The sequence below is a fragment of the Capricornis sumatraensis genome, chromosome 13 (assembly GCF_032405125.1).
Source record: "Capricornis sumatraensis isolate serow.1 chromosome 13, serow.2, whole genome shotgun sequence".
NCBI lineage: Eukaryota > Metazoa > Chordata > Mammalia > Artiodactyla > Bovidae > Capricornis > Capricornis sumatraensis.
The window spans coordinates 69,262,353-69,282,428 of NC_091081.1; the positions used below are offsets into that span (position 1 = coordinate 69,262,353).

Genomic DNA, 20,076 nt, shown 5'->3' on the forward strand with positions numbered 1-20,076 from the left:
CGCAGCATCAGGGTCTTTTCCAATGAGTTAACTCTTTGCATGAGGCGGCCAAAGTACTGGAGTTTCAGCTTTAGCATCATTCCTTCCATTGAGCACCCAGGACTGATCTCCTGTGCTGTGCGTTAAATCTCTGTAACGTTTATTTTATACTAGTAGTTCGTTTCCCTTAATCCTTCCTTATCTGTGTCGCCCATTCCACTTACCATTTTCTCCTCTGGTGATAGCTAGTTTTTTCTCTGTATCTGTGAGTCTTCTTCTGTTTTGTTATATTTGTTTCTTTTGTTTTTATATTCTACATATAAGTAAAGACATACAGTATTTGTCTTTCTCTCTGACCTATTTCACTTGGCATATACCCTTTTGGTTTATCCATGTTGTTGCTAATGACAAGGTTTCATTCTTTCTACAGCTAAGTGCATATATATATATATAATATACATATACATATTTGTATATACACACACACACACACATACCTTCTTTATCCATTCATGTGTTGATGGATATTTAAGTTGCTTCTATATCTTGGCTATTGTAAGTAAAGCTATTATGAACATGAAGGTGCAGATATCTTTTCAAGTTAGTTTTCATTTTCCTTGGATGTATTCTCAGACGTGAAATTGCTGGATTATAGAGTAGTTATATTTTTAATTTTTTGAGGATCCTCTTTACTGTTTTCCTTAGTGGTTTTACAAATTTACATTCCTACCACTAGTGGACAAGGATTCTCTTTTCTCCACATCCAAACTGGCACTTGCTATTTCTTGCCTTTTTGATGATGGTCTTTCTAATAGGTGTGAGGTGATATTTCATTGTGGTTTTAATTTGCATTTCCCTAATGACACGTTGGGCATCTTTTTGTGAACCTGTTGGCCTTTCGTATATGTTCTATGGAGAAATATCTCTTCAGCCTCTGCCCGTTTTTTAATTGGATTGTTGATTTTTTGATATTGAGTTGTGTAAGTTTTTTACGTATTTTGAGTATTAACCCCTTGTCAGATGTCATTTGCAAGTAACTTCTTAGGTGGCAGGTTGCCCTTTCATTTTGTTGATAGTTTCCTTTGTTGTGCAAAAGCTTTTTAGTTTGATGTAGTCCCATTTGTATGGTTTTGCTTTTGTGGTCCTTGTCTGAGGAGACACATCCCCCCAAATACTAAGACCTATGTCAAAAAGCATATTGCTTATATTTCCTTCTAAGAGCTTTATGGCTTCAGGTCTTACACTTAAGTCTTTAATCCATTTTGAGTTTACTTTTGAATATAGTGTGAGAAAATGGTCTAGTTTCCTTTCTTTTTTTTTTATTAACATGTAGCTCTCTAGTTTCCTCAACACTGCTTACTGAAGAGACTGATACTATATATGGAAAATTCTAAAAACTCCATCTAAAACTACTAGAACTAATAAATTTAGTAACATTGCAGGATACAAAATTAATATCTAGAAATCTGTTGCATTTATATACACTAATAACTAACTCTCAGGAGGAGAACTTTAAGAAAAAAAATCCTATTTACAAAAGCATCAAAGTGAATAGAAGACCCAAGTATAAATTAAACCAAGGAGGTGAAACACTTTTACTATGGAAATTATATGATACTAATAAAAGAAACTGAAGACAACAAATAAATGGAAAGACATATTGTGCTCATGGATTGGAAGAGTTAATATTGTTAAAGTGTACGTACTAACCATGGCAAACTACAGATTCAATATAATCCCTATCAAAACTTCCATCACCAGTCACATCCACAACCGGGCATTGTTTCTGCTTTGGCTCCATCTCTTTCTGGAGTTATTTCTGTACTCTTCTCCAGTAGCATATTGGGCACCTACTCACCTGGGGAGTTCATCTTTCAGTGTCATATCTTTTTGCCTTTTCATACTGTTCATGGGGTTCTGAAGGCAAGAATTGGTCTGCCATTCCCTTCTCCAGTTCACCACACTTCATCAGAACTCTCCACCATGATCTGTCATCTTGCCTTGGCCCTACATGTCATGTCTCATAGTTTCATTGAGTTAGACAAGGCTGTGGTCCATGTGATCAGTTTGATTAGTTTTCTGTGATTGTGGTTTTCATTTTGTCTGCCCTCTGAGGGATAAGGATAAGAGGCCTATGGAAGCTTCCTGATGGGAGAGACTGACTGTGGGGGAAACTGGGTCTTGTTCTGATGGGCGGGGCCATGCTTAGTAAATCTTTAATCCAGTTTGCTGTTGATGGTAAGGGCTGTGATCCCTCCCTGTTGTTGGACCTGAGACCAAACTATGGTGGAGGTAATGAAGATAATGGCGACCTCCTTCAAAAGGTCCAGTGTATGCACTGCCACATTCAGTGCCCTCGACCCTGCAGCAGGCCACCACCGACCTATGCCTCCACTCGAGACTCCTGGACACTCATGGGAAAGTATAGGTCAGTTTCTTGTGAGGTCACTGCTCTTTTTTCCTGATGTGTACAAGATTTTGTTTGTGCCCTCCAAGAGTCTGTTTCCCCAGTCCTATGTAAGTTCTGGTGGCTCTCTGGTGGGATTAATGGTGATCTTCTCCAAGAGGGCTTATGCCACACCCAGGTCTGCTGCACCCAAACCCCAACCCCTGCAGCAGGCCACTGCTGACCTGTACCTCCACAGGAGACACTCAAACATGCAGAGGCAGGTCTGGCTCAGTCTCTGTGGGGTCTCCTGGTGCGCACAAGTTTTGTTTGAGCCCTTCAAGCATCTCTGGTGGGTATGGGGTTTGATTCTAAACGTGATTTTGCCCCTCTTACTGTCTTGCTGGCACTTCTCCTTTATCCTTGTTTGTGGGGTATCTTTTTTCAGTAGGATCCAACATTTTCCTGTTGATGATTGTTCAGCAGCGAGTTGTAATTTTGGAGTTCTCTCAGAAGAAGATGAGTGCACATCCTTCTACTCCACCATCTTGTGGAGAGCTGTGAAGAACAATATTGCATAGGATCCTGGAATGTTAGGCCCATGAATCAAGGCAAACTGGAAGTGGTCAAACAGGAGATGGCACGAGTGAACACTGACATTTTAGGAATCAGTGAACTAAAATGGACTGGAATGGGCAAATTTAACTGAGATGACCATTATATCTACCACTGTGAGCAAGAATTGCTTAGAAGAAATGGAGTAGCCCTCACAGTCAACAAAAGAGTCTGAAATGCAGTTCTTGGGTGCAATCTCAAAAAACAACAGAATGATTTCTGTTTGTTTCCAAGGCAAACTGTTCAATATCACAATAATCCAAATCTATGCCCCAGCCAGTAATGCTGAAGAAGCTGAAGTTGAACAGTTCTATGAAGACCTACAAGAACTTCTTAAACTAACACCCAAAAAAGATGTCCTTTTCATTATATGCAACTGGAATGCGAAAGTGGAAAGTCAAGAGATACCTGGAGTAATAGGCAAGTTTGGCCTTGGAGTACAAAACGAAGCAGGCTTACAGAGTTTTGCCAAGAGAATGCACTGGTCATAACAAACATCCTCTTCCAACAACACAAGAGAAGACTCTACACATGGACATCACCAGATGGTTAATACCAAAATCAGATTGATTATATTCTTTGCAGCCAAAGAAGGAGAAGCTTTATTCAATCAGCAAAAATAAGACTGGGAGCTGACTGTGGCTCAGATCATGAGCTCCTTATTGCCAAATTCAGCCTTAAATTGAAGAAAGTAGGGAAAATCACTAGACCATTCAGGTATGACCTAAATCAAATTCCTTACTATTAAACAGTGGAAGTAGTAAACAGATTCAAGGGATTAGATCTGATAGACAGAATCCCTGAAGAACTATGGGCAGAGGTTCATGATACTGTACGGGAGGCAGTGATCATGACCATCCCTAAGAAAAAGAAATGCAAAAAGGCAAAAGGGTTGTCTGAGGAGGCCTTACAAATAGCTGAGAAAAGAAGAGCAGTGAAAGGCAAAGGAGAAAAGAAAAGATATACCCATCTGAATGCAAAGTGCCAAAGAATAGCAAGGCGAGGTAAGAAAGCCTTCCTCAGTGATCAATGCAAAGAAATAGAGGAAAACACCAGAATGGGAAACACTAGAGATCTCTTCAAGAAAATTAGAGATACCAAGGGAACATTTCATGCAAAGATGGGTACAATAAAGGAGAGAAACCACATAGACCTAACAGAAGCAGAGATATTAAGAAGAGGTGGCAAGAATACACAGAACTATACAAAAAAGATCTTTATGACCCAGATAACCATGATGGTGTGATCACTCACCTAGAGCCAGACATCCTGGAATGTGAAGTCAAGTAGGCCTTAGGAAGCATGACTATGAACAAAGCTAGTGGAGGTAATGAGATTCCAGTTGAGAGCTATTTCAAATCCTAAAAGATGATGCTGGGAAAGTGCTGCACTCAATATGCCAGCAAACTTGCAAAACATAGCAATGGCCACAGGACTGGAAAAGGTCAGTTTTCATTCCAATCCCAAAGAAAGGCAATGTCAAAGAATGCTCAAACTACCACCCAACTGTACTCATCTCACATGCTAGCAAAGTAATGCTGAAAATTCTCCAAGCCAGGCTTTAATAGTGCATGAATGGAGAATTTCCAGATGTTCAAGCTAGATTTAAAAAAGGCAGAGGAACCAGAGATCAAATTGCCAAAATCCATTGGATCATCAAAAAAGCAAGAGAGTTCCAGAAAAATATCTACTTCTGCTTTATTGACTATGCCAAAGCCTTTGACTGTGTGGATCACAACAAACTGGAAAATTCTTAAAAAGATAGGAATACCAGATTGTCTTACTGGTCTCCTTACCTGATCACCTTACCTGACCTCCTATGCAAGTCAAGAAACAACGTTAGAACTGAACATGGAACAGCAGACTGATTCCAAAGCAGGAACAGAGTGTGTCAAGTCTGTATATTGTCACCCTTCTTATTTAACTTATATGCAGAGTACATCATATGAAATGCCAGACTGAATGAAGTAGAAGGTGGAATCAAGATTGCCGGGAGAAATATCAATAACCTCAGAAACACAGATGATACCACTCATATGGCAGATAGCAAAGAAGAGCTAAAGAGCCTCTTGATGAAAGTGAAAGAGGAGAGTGAAAATGTTGGCTTAAACCTAACATTTAGAAAGCTAAGATCATGGCATCTGGTCATGGCAAATAGATGGGGAAACAATGGAAACAGTGAGAGAGGTTATTTTCTTGGGCTCCAAAATTCACTGCAGATGGTGATTGCCACTATGAAATTGAAAGACTCTTCCTCCTTGGCAGAAAAGTTATGACCAACCTACACAGCATATCAAAAAGCAGAGACATTACTTTGCCAACAAATGTCCGTCTAGTCAAAGCTATGGTTTTCCAGTAGTCATGTATGGATGTGACAGTTGGAATATAAAGAAGGCTGAGTGCTGAAGAATCGATACTTTTGAACTGTGGTGTTGGAGAAGACTCTTGAGAGTCCCTTGGACTGCAGGGAGATCCAACCAGTCCATCCTAAAGGAAATCAACACTGAATATTCATTGGAAGCACTGATGCTGAAACTGAAGCTCTAATACTTTGGCCCCCTGGTGCAAAGAACTGACTCCTTGGAAAAGACCCTGATGCTGGGAAAGATTGAAGGGAGGAGGAGAAGGGGACAACAGAAGATGAGATGGTTGGATGGCATCACTGACTCGATGGACATGAGTTTGAGCATGCTCCTGGATTTGGTGATGGACAGGAAAGCCTAAGCTGCCACAGTCATGGGGTTGCAAAGAGTTGGACACGACTGAGCGACTAAACTGAACTGAACTATCAAAACACGCATGCTATTTTTCACAGAACAGGTTTGGTGTTTCTATATACCAACTCTTTTTAAAAATTCTTTGCCATTATCATTATGGTTCCTTATAAAGTAGGACCTTGTTGATTATCCATTCTGTGTGTAGTAGTTTGCATCTGCTAATCCCAAATTCTTAATGTGTCCCTCCACCATCTCTCTTCCCCCATGGCAAACAGAAGTCCATTCTCTATGTCTGTATACACCACCAGCTCTTTAGTAGCAAGAGTAGAGGCCACGCATATCTACGTCTTGAACACTTCCCAGCTGACATTTTTTGTGGAGCCTGAGTTAAGAAACACCAATCTGTTGTATTTTGCTTTATTTTTCTTAAATGAGCAGCCAATTTTCTCTATACATTTTGCTGAATAATCCAGCTCTCCATTATCATTGGTGAAGTGAAGTGAAGTCGCTCAGTCGTGTCCGACTCTTTGTGACCCCATGGACTGTAGCCTACCATGCTCCTCCGTCCATGGGATTTTCCAGGCAAGAGTACTGGAGTGGGATGCCATTTCCTTCTCCAGAGGATCTTCCCAACCCAGGGATCGAACCTGGGTCTCCTGCATTGTAGGCAGACGCTTTACCATCTGAGCCACCAAGAAAGTATCATTGGTGATATTTCCTCTATCATACACTTAAAGGCATTTCTACTTTATATTTATTTAATTTTGCTAATTCCACCTTATCACACCATCAATTTTAATCTAATACCATAGCATTTTCATTTTCAAAGCATTATAAATTTTTTAAATCCATCACAGTAAGTTTCCTCTAATTATTCTAACATTAAAATTCATACTTTTTCTATATTTATTCTTCCAGGAAAATTTTAGTCATTTCAATCAATTTTAGAAAAAACGGTCAATTTGAAATGTATTCTTTCATTCATTTGGATCCTTTCTGTGTCTTCAGTAAGGTTTTGAAGATTTGTCTACATCTTTCTCTCTAGGACTATCGCTTGGCAGTTTTGTGCTTTTTCTTCGTTTGTAGAATTGATGTATGTTAAGTTTCTTCTGCACCTTCTGCACTGTGTTTATTTGTGTGTGTGTGTGTGTACACCCCGGTATATGGGTATAACATTTGTTTTCTTAGCCTTTCTTATGATACATCAGTTGTATATATAATTTTGTTTCTTCTTTTTTCACTTATTCTATTTGCATATATGCATCTGGCTAATGTGTCAGAATTTCAAGGACATTGTGCATTATGTTGATTGCCAATATTCATGCCATTTTTGTGATTATAAAAATTTTAGCAAGTAGTTTTTTTCCTAGATATTTTTTTAATTGAGCACAGGACCGTGTTCTCTTATGTTAGAAAGTTCTTCTCTATCACATTTTTATTTTATTATTTTCTTTTCTGTGCTTGCTAGATTTCATTTGCTGGGAGGTTGTCTCTCTTATTTGGCTTGGCCCAGCACTTGGATGCATTAGTTGTTTACGTTCTTATTCATACCTCTAATTTTTGTCTTGCTTTCCTCTTCCAACCTTGGTAACCTATCCTAAAATGTTTATTTCCCCCCTTTCCTGTATATCTAGTTTTAAAGGCAGTACTTGAGAGCACTCCTTTCTATTCTGTTCTTGTCATAGAACATCAAGGCAATGGCAAATATTCTGTGCTTACATGGTTTCAGTTATAGGTGATAATTACACCTGGTGACCACCAAGTCCATTTGTCTACAAGAGTTCTCTATGCTGTTTTGCCTATGAATTTTTTTTTTTTTTTAGTATTATTGATCTGTGGTAAAAGATAAATACTTTGAAAATAATCAGATATCTTTCTTTGAGAACTCCTTTATGCCTCCTTTGGAATAAGATGAGTTTGGGAGGGAATATATCAAGTTGGAATATTAGAGACAGTAAACTTACATGCTTCTGTTTCAAATACAAACCATAGATGGGGTAAGACTTGTACTTTGAGTCCTATGAGTCTCTGGAAGTCCATAGTCCTTTGCAATTCCCTGCTGCCTCCCGTAAAAGCTGGCTGGATTAGAGAGGATGAGATAGTTCTTTGAATCCCATCTGAACATGGGTCTTTCTGTTGTGTGTGTTTTTTTTTTAATATAAAATCCATAAGTATTATGCTTAGATTTACTGGAATTTATGTTCTGTTTTGATGGTAATTATCTTTACTAAGTTTAACATTTCTATTCTCAGTCTTTGGAGCAGCCTTTCTAGCAATATTTTCTATTCACACTTCACCATCTCAGAATTTATGTTTGCTGTGTTTTTACAAATGATAGTGAAGATTATCTTAATATCTTCTCATCATGTTTTGTTTGAAGTGCTTTTATTTTTGTCATGCCCAATAGAATGTTGTTACCTTGTGGGCACTCAGCAAATATTAACTGAATTTTCAAAATGTTTTTCATGGAAGAAGGAAACATAAACATTATTTAGCAGTTAGCAATGTTAGGGACCATTTTATTGCTTTTTAAAATATTAATATTACCTTTTTATTACAAACTATTTTGTATTGTCACTAAAATTTCTGAGATCTCTTCTAAACTTCTCCTGGTACCACTACTCTAAATAAAAAGGTCGACAGAAATGACATAGGATTCCAAGCCAAGAAGGCTTTTCCTCTTCATATTTATTTTATTTTGTCCCGGATACGACAAGCACTGGAGTCTGACTTTATCTCGTTTCTAACAAGTTAGGTTTGAATAGAAGTCTTAGCAGTCTTTGTCTCATTGTCTAGCCTGAGCTTTGCAGCTTCTCCCATCCTGCTGTGTGTTCCGATCAGTGAGACACACCAGGTAGTTACAGCACAGAGTATACGTTAGTCTGCTGCTGCTGCTGCTGCTGCTGCTGCTAAGTGTAGCGCAGCCATAATAAGAGACTGCAGATGGCCTAAACAACAGACATTTATTTTCTCTCGGTTCTGGAGGCTGGAAGTCCAAGATCAAGGTACTAGCAGAGCTGAGTTTCTGATGAGGCTTCTCTTCCTGGCTTGCGGGACACACCTTCTTGCTGTGACCTTACATGTCTTTCCTCTGTGCTCTTGCAGAGAGAGAGACAGACAGACAGACAGTAGCAGACAGACAGAAAGAGACACACAGAAAGAGATTTCTTATGTCTCTTTCTCTTATTAGGCCAACAGTTCTATGGGATTAGTGACTGATATGACCTCATTTGGACTTCCCTGGTGGCTCAGATGGTAAAGAATACACCTGCAGTGCAGGAGATGTGGGTTCAATCGCTGGGTCAGGCAGATCCCCTGGAGAAGCAAATGGCAACCCACTCCAGTGTTCTTGCCTGGGAAATCCCATGGCCAGAAGAGCCTGCTGGGCCACAGTCCCTGGGGTCACAAAGAGTTGCACATGACTGAGAAACTAAAACTTATCATCTCATTTAACCTTAATTACCTCCCTAAACACCCTGTCTCCAAATATAGTCATGTTAAGGGTTAGGGCTTTGACATATGGATTTTGGGGGGGTACACAATTCAGTCTGTAGCACAGAGTTAATAGACTGCAAGGGAATTTTGATGTGTTTTGGCCTTTAAGTTTTGTTCTAGCTGGAAACTAAGTGTTTTGGAAATAAAATATCCTAATTTTTTCCTAAGAGAATAAAGTAATTAATCATATTATACATTTCATGATATCTAAAATGTTAAGTGTTCAAAGTTGGGTGGGCTAACATGCCTGCAGCTAATCTATCTTGATTTTTGCAGCCAGAGATGCCTCTCTATTCAATTAGAAAACTGCCTAGTGTGTGTGTGTCTGTGTGCATGATGTGAAGGGGGAGGCATATGCAGACTGCTTTACTCTTGGTATGATGCATGTTTCTGTAAGAGGAATCATTAACAGTAATCCATTACGAAAACTGGTCTTATAGAGCAGTGAGCTGTGAATTCACTCATTTTGAGGCTTTTGGTTTAAATGAAATTTAAATTTCCTTTTTAGAAAATCGCTTCTAGATGGTCCTGGAAAGTTTGGAAACCTATTTTGTTTGTTGTCCCTTAGTTATTTTGATAGGGCTATGGAGGAATGGAGACAGTTCCACTGTGACCTTAATGACCTCACACACTGGATAACAGAAGCTGAAGAGTTACTGGCTGGTACTTTTGCTCAGGATGGTGGCCTGGACTTAGAGAAGGCCAGGATACATCAGCAGGTGAGTGCTTTCTGCAAGAGGCTGGGGATGTGCTGAAAACTTGGCTTATTTAGTATTCACCATTTAAGACAGGTTTTAAAAGGAGGGGCCTGCAGTATTAATTTTTCAGGGGTATACAGACAGACTGTTATTTTTGTTCCAGTTCTAGTTTTCAGTTTTAAAGGTCTATGAAAAAAATAGTCTTTCAATTTAAATTAGGAATTTAAAGAAATTTAAATAATATTTGAAAAATATCAAAACAATTTTATTTTTAAAATTTTATATTCAGAACTTATAAAATTTTATGCTCAAGACTCTATCAAGGACAAAAAGATATCTGTATACCTCACCTTTATTTTCTATAGTTAAACACTTAGAGATCTTATTTTTCTTTGTATCATTGATCATTATTATAAAAGTAAATTATTTTTGAGTTATATCAGGGCAGCTGCTCATGTATGTCTAATTCAGTCTTGGGAAAATAGAACACAATAGCTAAATCAGTTCTGCTGACAGTAATAGGTCTTTAGAAATAATGGTTAAAATTTCAATTTACCCTTGTTGAGAATATTTTCTCTTTTATTAAATTTTTAAAATATATTTAGTGTAGAAGGTTCATGAGGAGTTAGAGAATGCTTTTATTTTCTCATCAATATGTTAATACATTTTTCTTATTTTTAGAGTCATAGAGAAGTACTTAAATTTGACTTTAAAATATCCTTTCTTAATCCATTGCTTAAAAATTTACAGACCAGTGAAGCAATGTCTCAATAAAATGCACACTGAGGTTTACTTACATATGGTAAGACATAATAATATATGGGAGTAGAGGGTTTAAACAGTTTTTTAAGAGACACTTTCAAGCCCATGTTTAGAGGATAAGGAATTCATTTTAATCAAGCATGATTGATGCTTATGTGTCAATATAAAAAGCTGTTATTTATTTTGTATTGTTAGGCTGTTCTCTTTTGCTGTATTTTGCCTGATGACATTCATAAGAGTGGGTTAGATTTCAAAATAGATTTCATTTAATCTGTTGATTGAAATGTAATTAAAGTGTTAAAAATGCCTTTTTCATATACATAAAATATCTTTCCAAGGCTTTGTTTCTCTAACACTTATATTGACACTACGCCATGGTACCTAAATGAATTCACTGCCTCAGAACAGTTTAATCTAGCAGTGGAGTTAATCTTGAGTGGTTCTCTGTTACAGGAACTCGAGGAGGGGATCAGCAGCCACCAGCCGAGTTTTGCAGCACTAAACAGAACGGGGGATGGGATTATACAGAAACTCTCCCCGACAGATGGAAGCTTCTTGAAGGACAAGCTGGCAGGTTTAAACCAACGCTGGGGCGCAATCGCTGCAGAAGTGAAGGATCGGCGACCAAGGTGATTAAGCCGTGATAACTCAAGGGCACGGGGTGAGGGTATTTGGGCAGAACCTTGAGATACAAGATGATGAGTTCCAAGTTCTTTTTATCATTTGATATTAGGGGGAGGGTATGGCTACTCCAGTATTCTTACCTGGAGAATCCCATGGACCGAGGATCCTGGCGGGCTACAGTCCTTGGGGTTGCAGAGAGTCAGACACGACTGAGTGACTAACGCTTTCACTTTTTGCTCTCACGTTACAAGAGTTTTGCTGACGTTTAAGACTTCCACTGTCCACGTTCTGTATTTTTGTGTTTTTCTATGTTTAAAAGGCCATCCATTGTCTAACTTTTCTACTCAGATATGTCAAAAAAATCTTCATTCCTCTTTTTTTCTGACTGTTTATTATGACACAGGGACTTTGCGACAGGAATTTGAAGTAGGTGGAGGAGCACTCTGGACTCTCTGGCTGAAGAAGGGGGTTTCAGGGCAAGCTTCTCCCTCCCTCACTTCCTGACAGGGTCTCTGGGTCTTGAAGAGGAATCTGTCTCACTGAGGAATTCTTGGAGTCTAAGGGTGCCCTGTGTCTTTATACGTCAGTGCTGTGTACATAATACAGTTCCTCATCTATATGACATAGTAAATATAATTTATTATTGTGTTTTTATGTCAGATTATGTGGCACTGCCCCACATATTAATACTAGGGTGTCTTCTGGTTGCAAACATGTTTGATTACCAGTGAATAGAATACTCAACATTGCACATATTATTTCATGTATTACTTTACCATTATTTGAAATTATGTTTGAGACAGTCAGGATTTAATGGATGATTCCTATTTTGCTGAGTACATTTCATCTTGAGAGGGTGAGTTAATGATAGTTTTGTTTTAAAATCTCCGAGATATTTTTTCTGATAATTTTAACTGTAGATGATATATTATTTTAGTGATAAACTATTGTTTTGTTAAAGGCCAATCTAATACTTTATCAAGTTCGGTATTATAGTATAACATAAAATATTGAACTTTGAGTATTTGGCTTGTGGCTACTTTTTAATACATGCTTGTTGCAAAAAAGAGCTTTTGCCTAATTTAGAAAAATTTTTAAAATTTTTGGCTGTGCTGGGTCTTTGTTGTTCCTTGGTCAACTTTTTTCTACTCTGTAGTTGCAATGTGCAGGCTTTTTATTGTGGTGCCTTTTCTTGCAGAGCACAGGCTCTAAGGACACACGTGCTTCAGTATTTGTGGGTCATGGGCTTCAGAGTGAGAGCTCAGTATTTGTGGCACATGTACTTAGCTGCTGCATGGCACGTGGGATCTTCCTGGGCCAGGGATGGAACTCGTGTTCCCTGCATTGGCAGGTGGATTCTTTACCACTGGACCACCAGGGCAGTCCTGGCAACTGTTTATAAACTAACATCATCTTTTATTTTGTGTGGTTTGGTAAAAGTCAGTCATAGTTTGTGTGTCTTGATTGAGAGGTAGCCATGTGGCAAAGACAGCATTTGGCCTCATTTAATCCAACAACACAAGAGAAGACTCGACACATGAATATCACCAGATGATTAACACCGAAATCAGATTGATTACATTCTTTGCAACCAAAGATGGAGAAGCTCTATACAGTCAGCAAAAACAAGACCAGGAGCTGACTGTGGCTCAGATCATGAACTCCTTATTGCCAAATTCAGCCTTAAATTGAAGAAAGTAGGGAAAACCACTAGACCATTCAGGTATGACCTAAATCAAATTCCTTATGATTATACAGTGGAAGTGAGAAATAGATTTAAGGGACTACATCTGATAGATAGAGTGCCTGATGAACTATGGACGGAGGTTCATGACACTGTACAGGAGACAGGGATCAAGACCAGCCCCATGGAAAAGAAATGCAAAAAAGCAAAATGGCCATCTGGGGAGGCCTTACAAATAGCTGTGAAAAGAAGAGAAGAGAAAAACAAAGGAGAAAAGGAAAGCTATAAGCATCTGAATGCAGAGTTCCAAAGAATAGCAAGGAGAGATAAGAAAATCGTGCTCAGTGATCAATGCAAAGAAATAGAGGAAAATACCGGAATGGGAAAGACTCGAGATCTCTTCAGTAAAATAGGAGATACATTTCATGCAAAGATGGGCTCAATAAAGGACAAAAATGGTATGGACCTAACAGAAGCAGAAGATATTAAGAAGAGGTGGCAAGAATACACAGAAGAACTGTACAAAACAGATCTTCATGACCAAGATAATCACAATGGTGTGATCACTCACAGAGCCAGACATCCTGGAATGTGAAGTCAACTGGGTCTTAGAAAGCATCACTACGAACAAAGCTAGTAGAGGTGATGGAATTCCAGTTGAGCTGTTTCAAATCCTGAAAGATAATGCTGTGAAAGTGCTGCACTCAATATGTGAACAAATTTGGAAAACTCAGCAGTGGCCACAGGACTGGAAAAGGTCAGCTTTCATTCCAGTCCCAAAGAAAGGCAATGCCAAAGAATGCTCAAAATACCGCACAATTGCACTCATCTCCCAGGCTAGTAAAGTGATACTTAAAATTCTCCAAGTCAGGCTTCAGCAATACGTGAACTGTGAACTTCCAGATGTTCAAGCTGGTTTTAGAAAAGGCAGAGGAAACAGAGATCAAATTGCCAACATCCACTGGATCATGGAAAAAGGAAGAGAGTTCCAGAAAAACATCTATTTCTGCTTTTTTGACTATGCCAAAGCCTTTGACTGTGTGGATCACAATAAACTGTGGAAAATTCTTCAAGAGATGGAAATACCAGACCATCTGACCTGCTTGCTGAGAAGTCTGTATGCAGGTCAGGAAGCAACAGTTAGAACTGGACGTGAGACAACAGGCTGGTTCCAAATAGGAAAAGGAGTACATCAAGACTGTATATTGTCATCTTACTTATTTAACTTCTATGCAGAGTACATCATGAGAAATGCTGGGCTGGAAGAAGCACCACCTGGAATCAAGATTGCTGGGAGAAATATCAATAACCTCAGATATGCAGATGACACCACTCTTATGGCAGAAAGTGAAGAGGAACTCAAAAGCCTCTTGATGAAAGTGAAAGAGGAGAGTGAAAAAGTTGGCTTAAAGCTTAACGTTCAGAAAATGAAGATCATGGCATCTGGTCCCATCACTTCATGGGAAATAGATGGGGAAACAATGGAAACAATGTCAGACTTTATTTTTTGGGCTCCAAAATCACTGCAGATGGTGATTGCAGCCATGAATGTAAAAGACGCTTACTCCTTGGAAGGAAAGTTATGACCAAGCTAGATAGCATATTCAAAAGCAGAGACATTACTTTGCCAACAAAGGTCCGTCTAGTTAAGGCTATGGTTTTTCCAGTGGTCATGTATGGATATGAGAGTTGGACTGTGAAGAAAGCTGAGCACCGAAGAATTGATGCTTTTGAACTGTGGTGTTGGAGAAGACTCTTGAGAGTCCCTTGGATTGCAAGGAGATCCAACCAGTCCATTCTAAAGGAGATCAGTCCTGGGTGTTCATTGGAAGAGACTGATGGTAAAGCTGAAACTCCAATACTTTGGCCACCTCATGTGGAAAAGACTCTGATGCTGGGAAGGATTGGGGGCAGGAGGAGAAGGGGACGACAGAGGATGCGATGGCTGGATGGCATCACCGACTCGATGGACATGAGTTTGAGTGAAGTCTGGGAGTTGGTGATGGACAGGGAGGCCTGGCATGCTGCAATTCATGGGGTCTTAAAGAGTTGGACACGACTGAGCGACTGAACTGAACTGAACTGAATCCTCACAATTACCCTGTGAGGGGGTATTTAGATCCATTGTACAGCTTTGGAAACTGAAGCTCAGAGTGGAGAAGTGAAGTATTAGTAACTGTCCAGGGTCTCATAGAAAGTTAGTGACAGTACTTAATCTCGTGAATACTGTGCATGTAAAAGGTGGGTAGACCTCAGAGCTCTCCGGCTAAGTTTCCTTCTCTGTGAATGAGAACTGGGCTATCTTCTCAGAGGATTGTCACGAGGATTAAAGGAGACACTTTTTGTAAAAAGCTTATGCCCTATCTATTCATACTAAACACTCAAAATATCTAGTTCTGTTATTGTAAGCTATCCTATGACTTATTCTCCAAGCATGGTATTGCTGTTTTGCCAATGATTGATTAAATGATTTGATCAGTATTTATGAACTTTGTGTTTAACATAGGGGATACAAGTATGACTAAAGAACTCAGAGGGACTATGATGAAGAAAACGTTTAAAGGAAAAAGTAATCTGATGTGATAAAGGGTACATTATTGTTATAAGAAGGTAGTGTGTTGTCATAGACTCAGGGGTGATGGGCTGTGGAATTCACACATTCAGGGGAGGGATCCAGAAGCTGATATTGAAGCATTTATAGCAATTTCCTATAAATTCTTCTTAAGGATGGTCTTGAAGGGAAATGGTACAGAACAGGCAAGGTGGGAGGCATGAAATAGTGTGGCTGAGTGAAAAATCTGTGGTTAGATGGTGAGAAGGGCTCAGGGGACCAGGGGCAGGGTGGGGAGTCCCATAGGATTTTATGTGTCATGCTAATGAGTTGGCGCTGCCAGGAGATCAAACCAGTCAATCCTAAAGGAAATCGGTCCTGAATATTCATTGGAAGGACTGTTGCTGAAGCTGAAGCTCCAATACTTTGGCCTACTGATGTGAAGAACTGACTCCTAGAAGACCCTGATGCTGGGAAAGATTGAAGGCAGGAGGAGAAGGGGATGACAGAAGATGAAATAATTGGATGGCTTCACCAACTTGATGGACATGAGTTTGAGCAAGCCCTGGGAGTTGGTGATAGACAGGGAAGCCTGGCCTGCTGCAGTCTACAGGGTCACAAATAGTCAGACACGACTGAGCAACTCAACTAAAGTGAATGAGTTAGCAGGGAGAGTCCCTCTAGCTTGAAAATAGTCTCTTCCAGGTCTTCTTAAGAAAAAAGTTGTACTTGCTGGTATGGTATTAGCAATAACTGTAGAAATTTCCCTAATCAATTTCAAATGGATCTCTGTGGAATGTGACAGTTATTGCTTCTGGGACTGACATGGTGGAGCTAAAAGACGCTTGACTCATTTTTTTGAGAAGAGGAAAGAATAATGAGTCTCTTCTCTAGCATCTTGTATTTTAATTAAAACAGTATTTGTTTTCATAAATTCACATTTAACTTTAGGTTTGAATTTGTCTTAACTTGGGGCCACCTTGCAATTTTATGGGCTTATTATGTGTACTGTTATTACTCATTGAGAAATAGCACACAGCTCAATTTATTTTTGTATTGAATGTCTGTTGTTAAATATTTGCACAGTTCAGCAACTTATGTTGTTATTCCTTAATGAGCAATTGTTATCTACTGTTTGAACATGAATTTATAGCTTGTTTTTACTTTGTGATAACATTTAAAATGTAGATTATATTTAGCTAGTTTGCAGATGAAAATTTTGTGAGACTCAAATATGTCTTATTGAAATTACTTGATAATGTTAGTTTTCCTCATAGATATATTTTCAAAATACTACATTAGTTGTGATTATGAAACCCTGGAAATTTAAATTGCTACTTTTTTTGAAACACAAGGTCAATAGTAATATTTTCATTGTTTTTCCAGTTGTTATTTAAAGACTCTTCGATACAGAGGGTGAATTACCTGTTTGGGTTCTGATAGTCTAAACAATTCATATATAGCTTTATTCATTTATTTAAATCTTGAAGCAGTGTTCTCTCCTGATGAATGCTTAAAAATGAAAGCTTATGATCCTGTGGAGATTAGTCTCTAAGTCGTGTCCGACACTTGAAACCTCTTAGCCTCGCCTGCTAGGCTCCTCTGTCCATGAGATTTTCCAGGAAGGAATACCAGAGTGAGTTGCCATTTCCTTCACCAGGGGATCTTTCCAGCCCAGTGATCAAACCCTGGTCTCCTGCATGGCAGGCAGATTGTTTACCGACTGAGCTGCTGGGGAAAGATGCTGTAGAGATTATCATCAATTTTTTAAAATTAAAGGTTATTTACAATGTTGTGTTAGTTTCAGGTGTACCACAAAAGTGATTCAGTTATAGACATACATATGTATCTATTCTTTTTAGATTCTTGTCTCTTATTTGTTATTACAAAATACTAAATATAGTTCCCTGTGCTATAGAGTAGGTCCTTGTTGGTTGTCTATTTTATATATGGTAGTGTGTGTATGTTCATCCCAAACACCTAATTTATTCCTCCCCCTTTCCTTATTAGATTTTTAAACATTAAAATACTCTCCTTCAAATATCACTGACTCTCTATTAAATATATGATTTATTTAGCATTTAATCTATACGTATTGCATCATTGTGTTAGGTGTATTTGTGATTAAAAAGAAAAAATTATAGGCATAAAAATGTAAATTCTTATTAGGGATGACATAATGTAATTCATTAAAAAAATTGCATTTTATTTTTAAGCCATCAGCTAATAGCAGGAGCTATAGAAGTGATACCACCACCAAGTTCTAAATAGCTTTCAAACTCTTTCTTAAAAATCTTGTTTGTCAAATGAGTTCTAATCATATTCTCATCTTTTGACAGATGGTTTATATAATTATAAATGTTATTCTTATAACATTAAAGGATGTAATTAAGGCAGTTCCTTTTTTATATTCATATGACTGTTTCCTTATGTCCTTTAAAACTTTGGCTTTGTTTTTCTAAACCCTTTTTTGTAACTTGGTGCTATATTCGAATATAATACTTATTTTAATGAGCTCATCAAATTCCCATTTTTCTTGTCTTTCCTAATATTTCTAAAAATTTCCCATTTTTGGTGTCTTGCCTTGTTCTTGCTCTTTCTTTCCTATGAATAAAGTAGAGTAATAGTTGCCCCCTAATGTGAATGTCATATAATGATACCTTTCTATCTCCATGGAGTACTCAAAGAGAATTATGTATTTTTCCTTATTATTTTAGATAAAGACATTTTTCATGTTTTCTTTTTAAAGCCTCCATTATGCTGTACGGTGGTGTCTAGCTTTAAAAAGTCCTTTGTATTAAATTTATACATAGTTTTTATGATGAAGGAAGATAACATTTTTTAGTTTCAATATTTTTTAATTTATTGAAGGAAGAAATCTTATTCTTATATTTGCATATAACTTTGCAAAATGTATACATTACTATTAATACTCATTTAGAAGTGCATGTTAAAATAATTGATACATACTAAGATTATTTTTTTGTATGTGGCATATTTAGTCAGAATATCCAATGTAGATATATAGTGTTCTAGTTAATTGGTTAATTTTCTCAATATTTTTAAATAATTTGTCCTTTTAGGTTAAAAGGAGAAAGTAAGCAGGTGATGGAGTATAGAGAAAGACTAGATGAGATTATCTGTTGGTTAACAAAGGCTGAGAATGCTGTACAGAAAAGATCAACCACTGAACTGGAAGGAAACCTGCAAGAATTAACAGTAAGTGATTTATTTGTCTCTATATTTGCTGATGCTTTTTTGATGCATGAACATTAACACTAAAAATAAGATATTGCATGACTAAATAAGAAAAGGGGAAGAAGCTTTGTATTTATGGTAAGAGTGGTGAACTTTAAAGAGGAATATATATATATATTTTTTTAATTTTAAAGAGCAACTGTTATTTCATCATTGCAGAGGTAAGGATTCACGCATGTAAAAGTGATGTCATGTGGGTCTAAGTATTGGACCAAAGGATTTTAGAATATTTTAAACTGTCATCATCATTTTGGAATATAATAATGCTGGGAAGTATAGTTTTTTCCTTTTGGATTTAGAAAATTATTAATTACTGATTACTATCTATAAGATGCAGAGAAGGCAATGGCAACCCACTCTAGTACTCTTGCCTGGAAAATCCCATGGGCAGAGGAGCCTGGTAGGCTGCAGTCCATGGGGTCGCAAAGAGTCGGACATGACTGAGCGACTTCACTTTTCACTTTTCACTTTCATGGATTGGAGAAGGAAATGGCAACCCATTCCAGTGTTCTTGCCTGGAGAACCCCAGGGATGAGGGAGGCTGGTGGGCTGTTGTCTATGGGGTCACACAGAGTCGGACACGACTGAAGTGATTTAGCAGCAGCAGCAGCATCTATAAAATGAGTTCTACAAGAAGATTCCAAGTGACTTGAGAGTTACTGCAGCTTATTATGGACTTATTGTCACAGTTGTATTAATTAAAGTTTCTTTGTTGATCTGCAACCAGCAAGAATTGTTTTAAAATTGTATAGGTATACAACAAATAAAAATACATAAAGGTATATAGGTATGTTATTAATAATATACCCAAATGTCCATACATTTTTATATCCACAAATTTTAAATTTTTTGTGTTAAGAATTAAAATACTGGTAGAGCAATAAGCAAAATGTGCTCACATTTTTATTAAAAGAAATTGTATGTGAGTATAGATACATACACATGCGTGCAGCAAGGAATATCTAAAATGATACCCACTAATCTGATTAGAGATTTTATCTAAAGGAATAGGATTGAGGTATTTGGGGAAAGAAAATTTTAATACTGATGAAAAATACGTGGCAAGTGGTTATTAAGTTTTCATTTCAAAATCTGACAAATATCTAACAAGCTTGTTTGTGTTTATTATAAAAATTTTAGTAGTTTTCTTGGAATATGCCTTTTGTAAACAATTTGGGGTTAGTCACAAGGGTTAGCACAGTATATTGGGATAGGTAGACATGCACGCATAAAATGCTTCTGTTGTTTCTTGGGATTTTTGGCCTTTTGGTAGAATAAACACCATTTTTATGATTTATCTAAGAACA

General features: G+C 37.8%; 1 protein-coding gene and 1 non-coding gene across 2 annotated transcripts in view; one reads left to right on the forward strand and one right to left on the reverse strand.

The window, feature by feature from the left end:
• UTRN (utrophin) overlaps window positions 1-20,076 on the forward strand; it is a 551,097-nt gene that overhangs the window by 233,000 nt on the left and 298,021 nt on the right. The window contains exons 42-44 of the mRNA XM_068985316.1: window positions 9,761-9,911; window positions 11,106-11,281; window positions 18,595-18,730. Coding sequence (XP_068841417.1) covers window positions 9,761-9,911; window positions 11,106-11,281; window positions 18,595-18,730 — 463 coding nt within the window. The remainder of the gene's footprint in view (window positions 1-9,760; window positions 9,912-11,105; window positions 11,282-18,594; window positions 18,731-20,076) is intronic.
• TRNAC-ACA (transfer RNA cysteine (anticodon ACA)) lies at window positions 6,323-6,395 on the reverse strand. Its single transcript has one exon. It is a non-coding gene; the product is annotated as a tRNA-Cys (tRNA).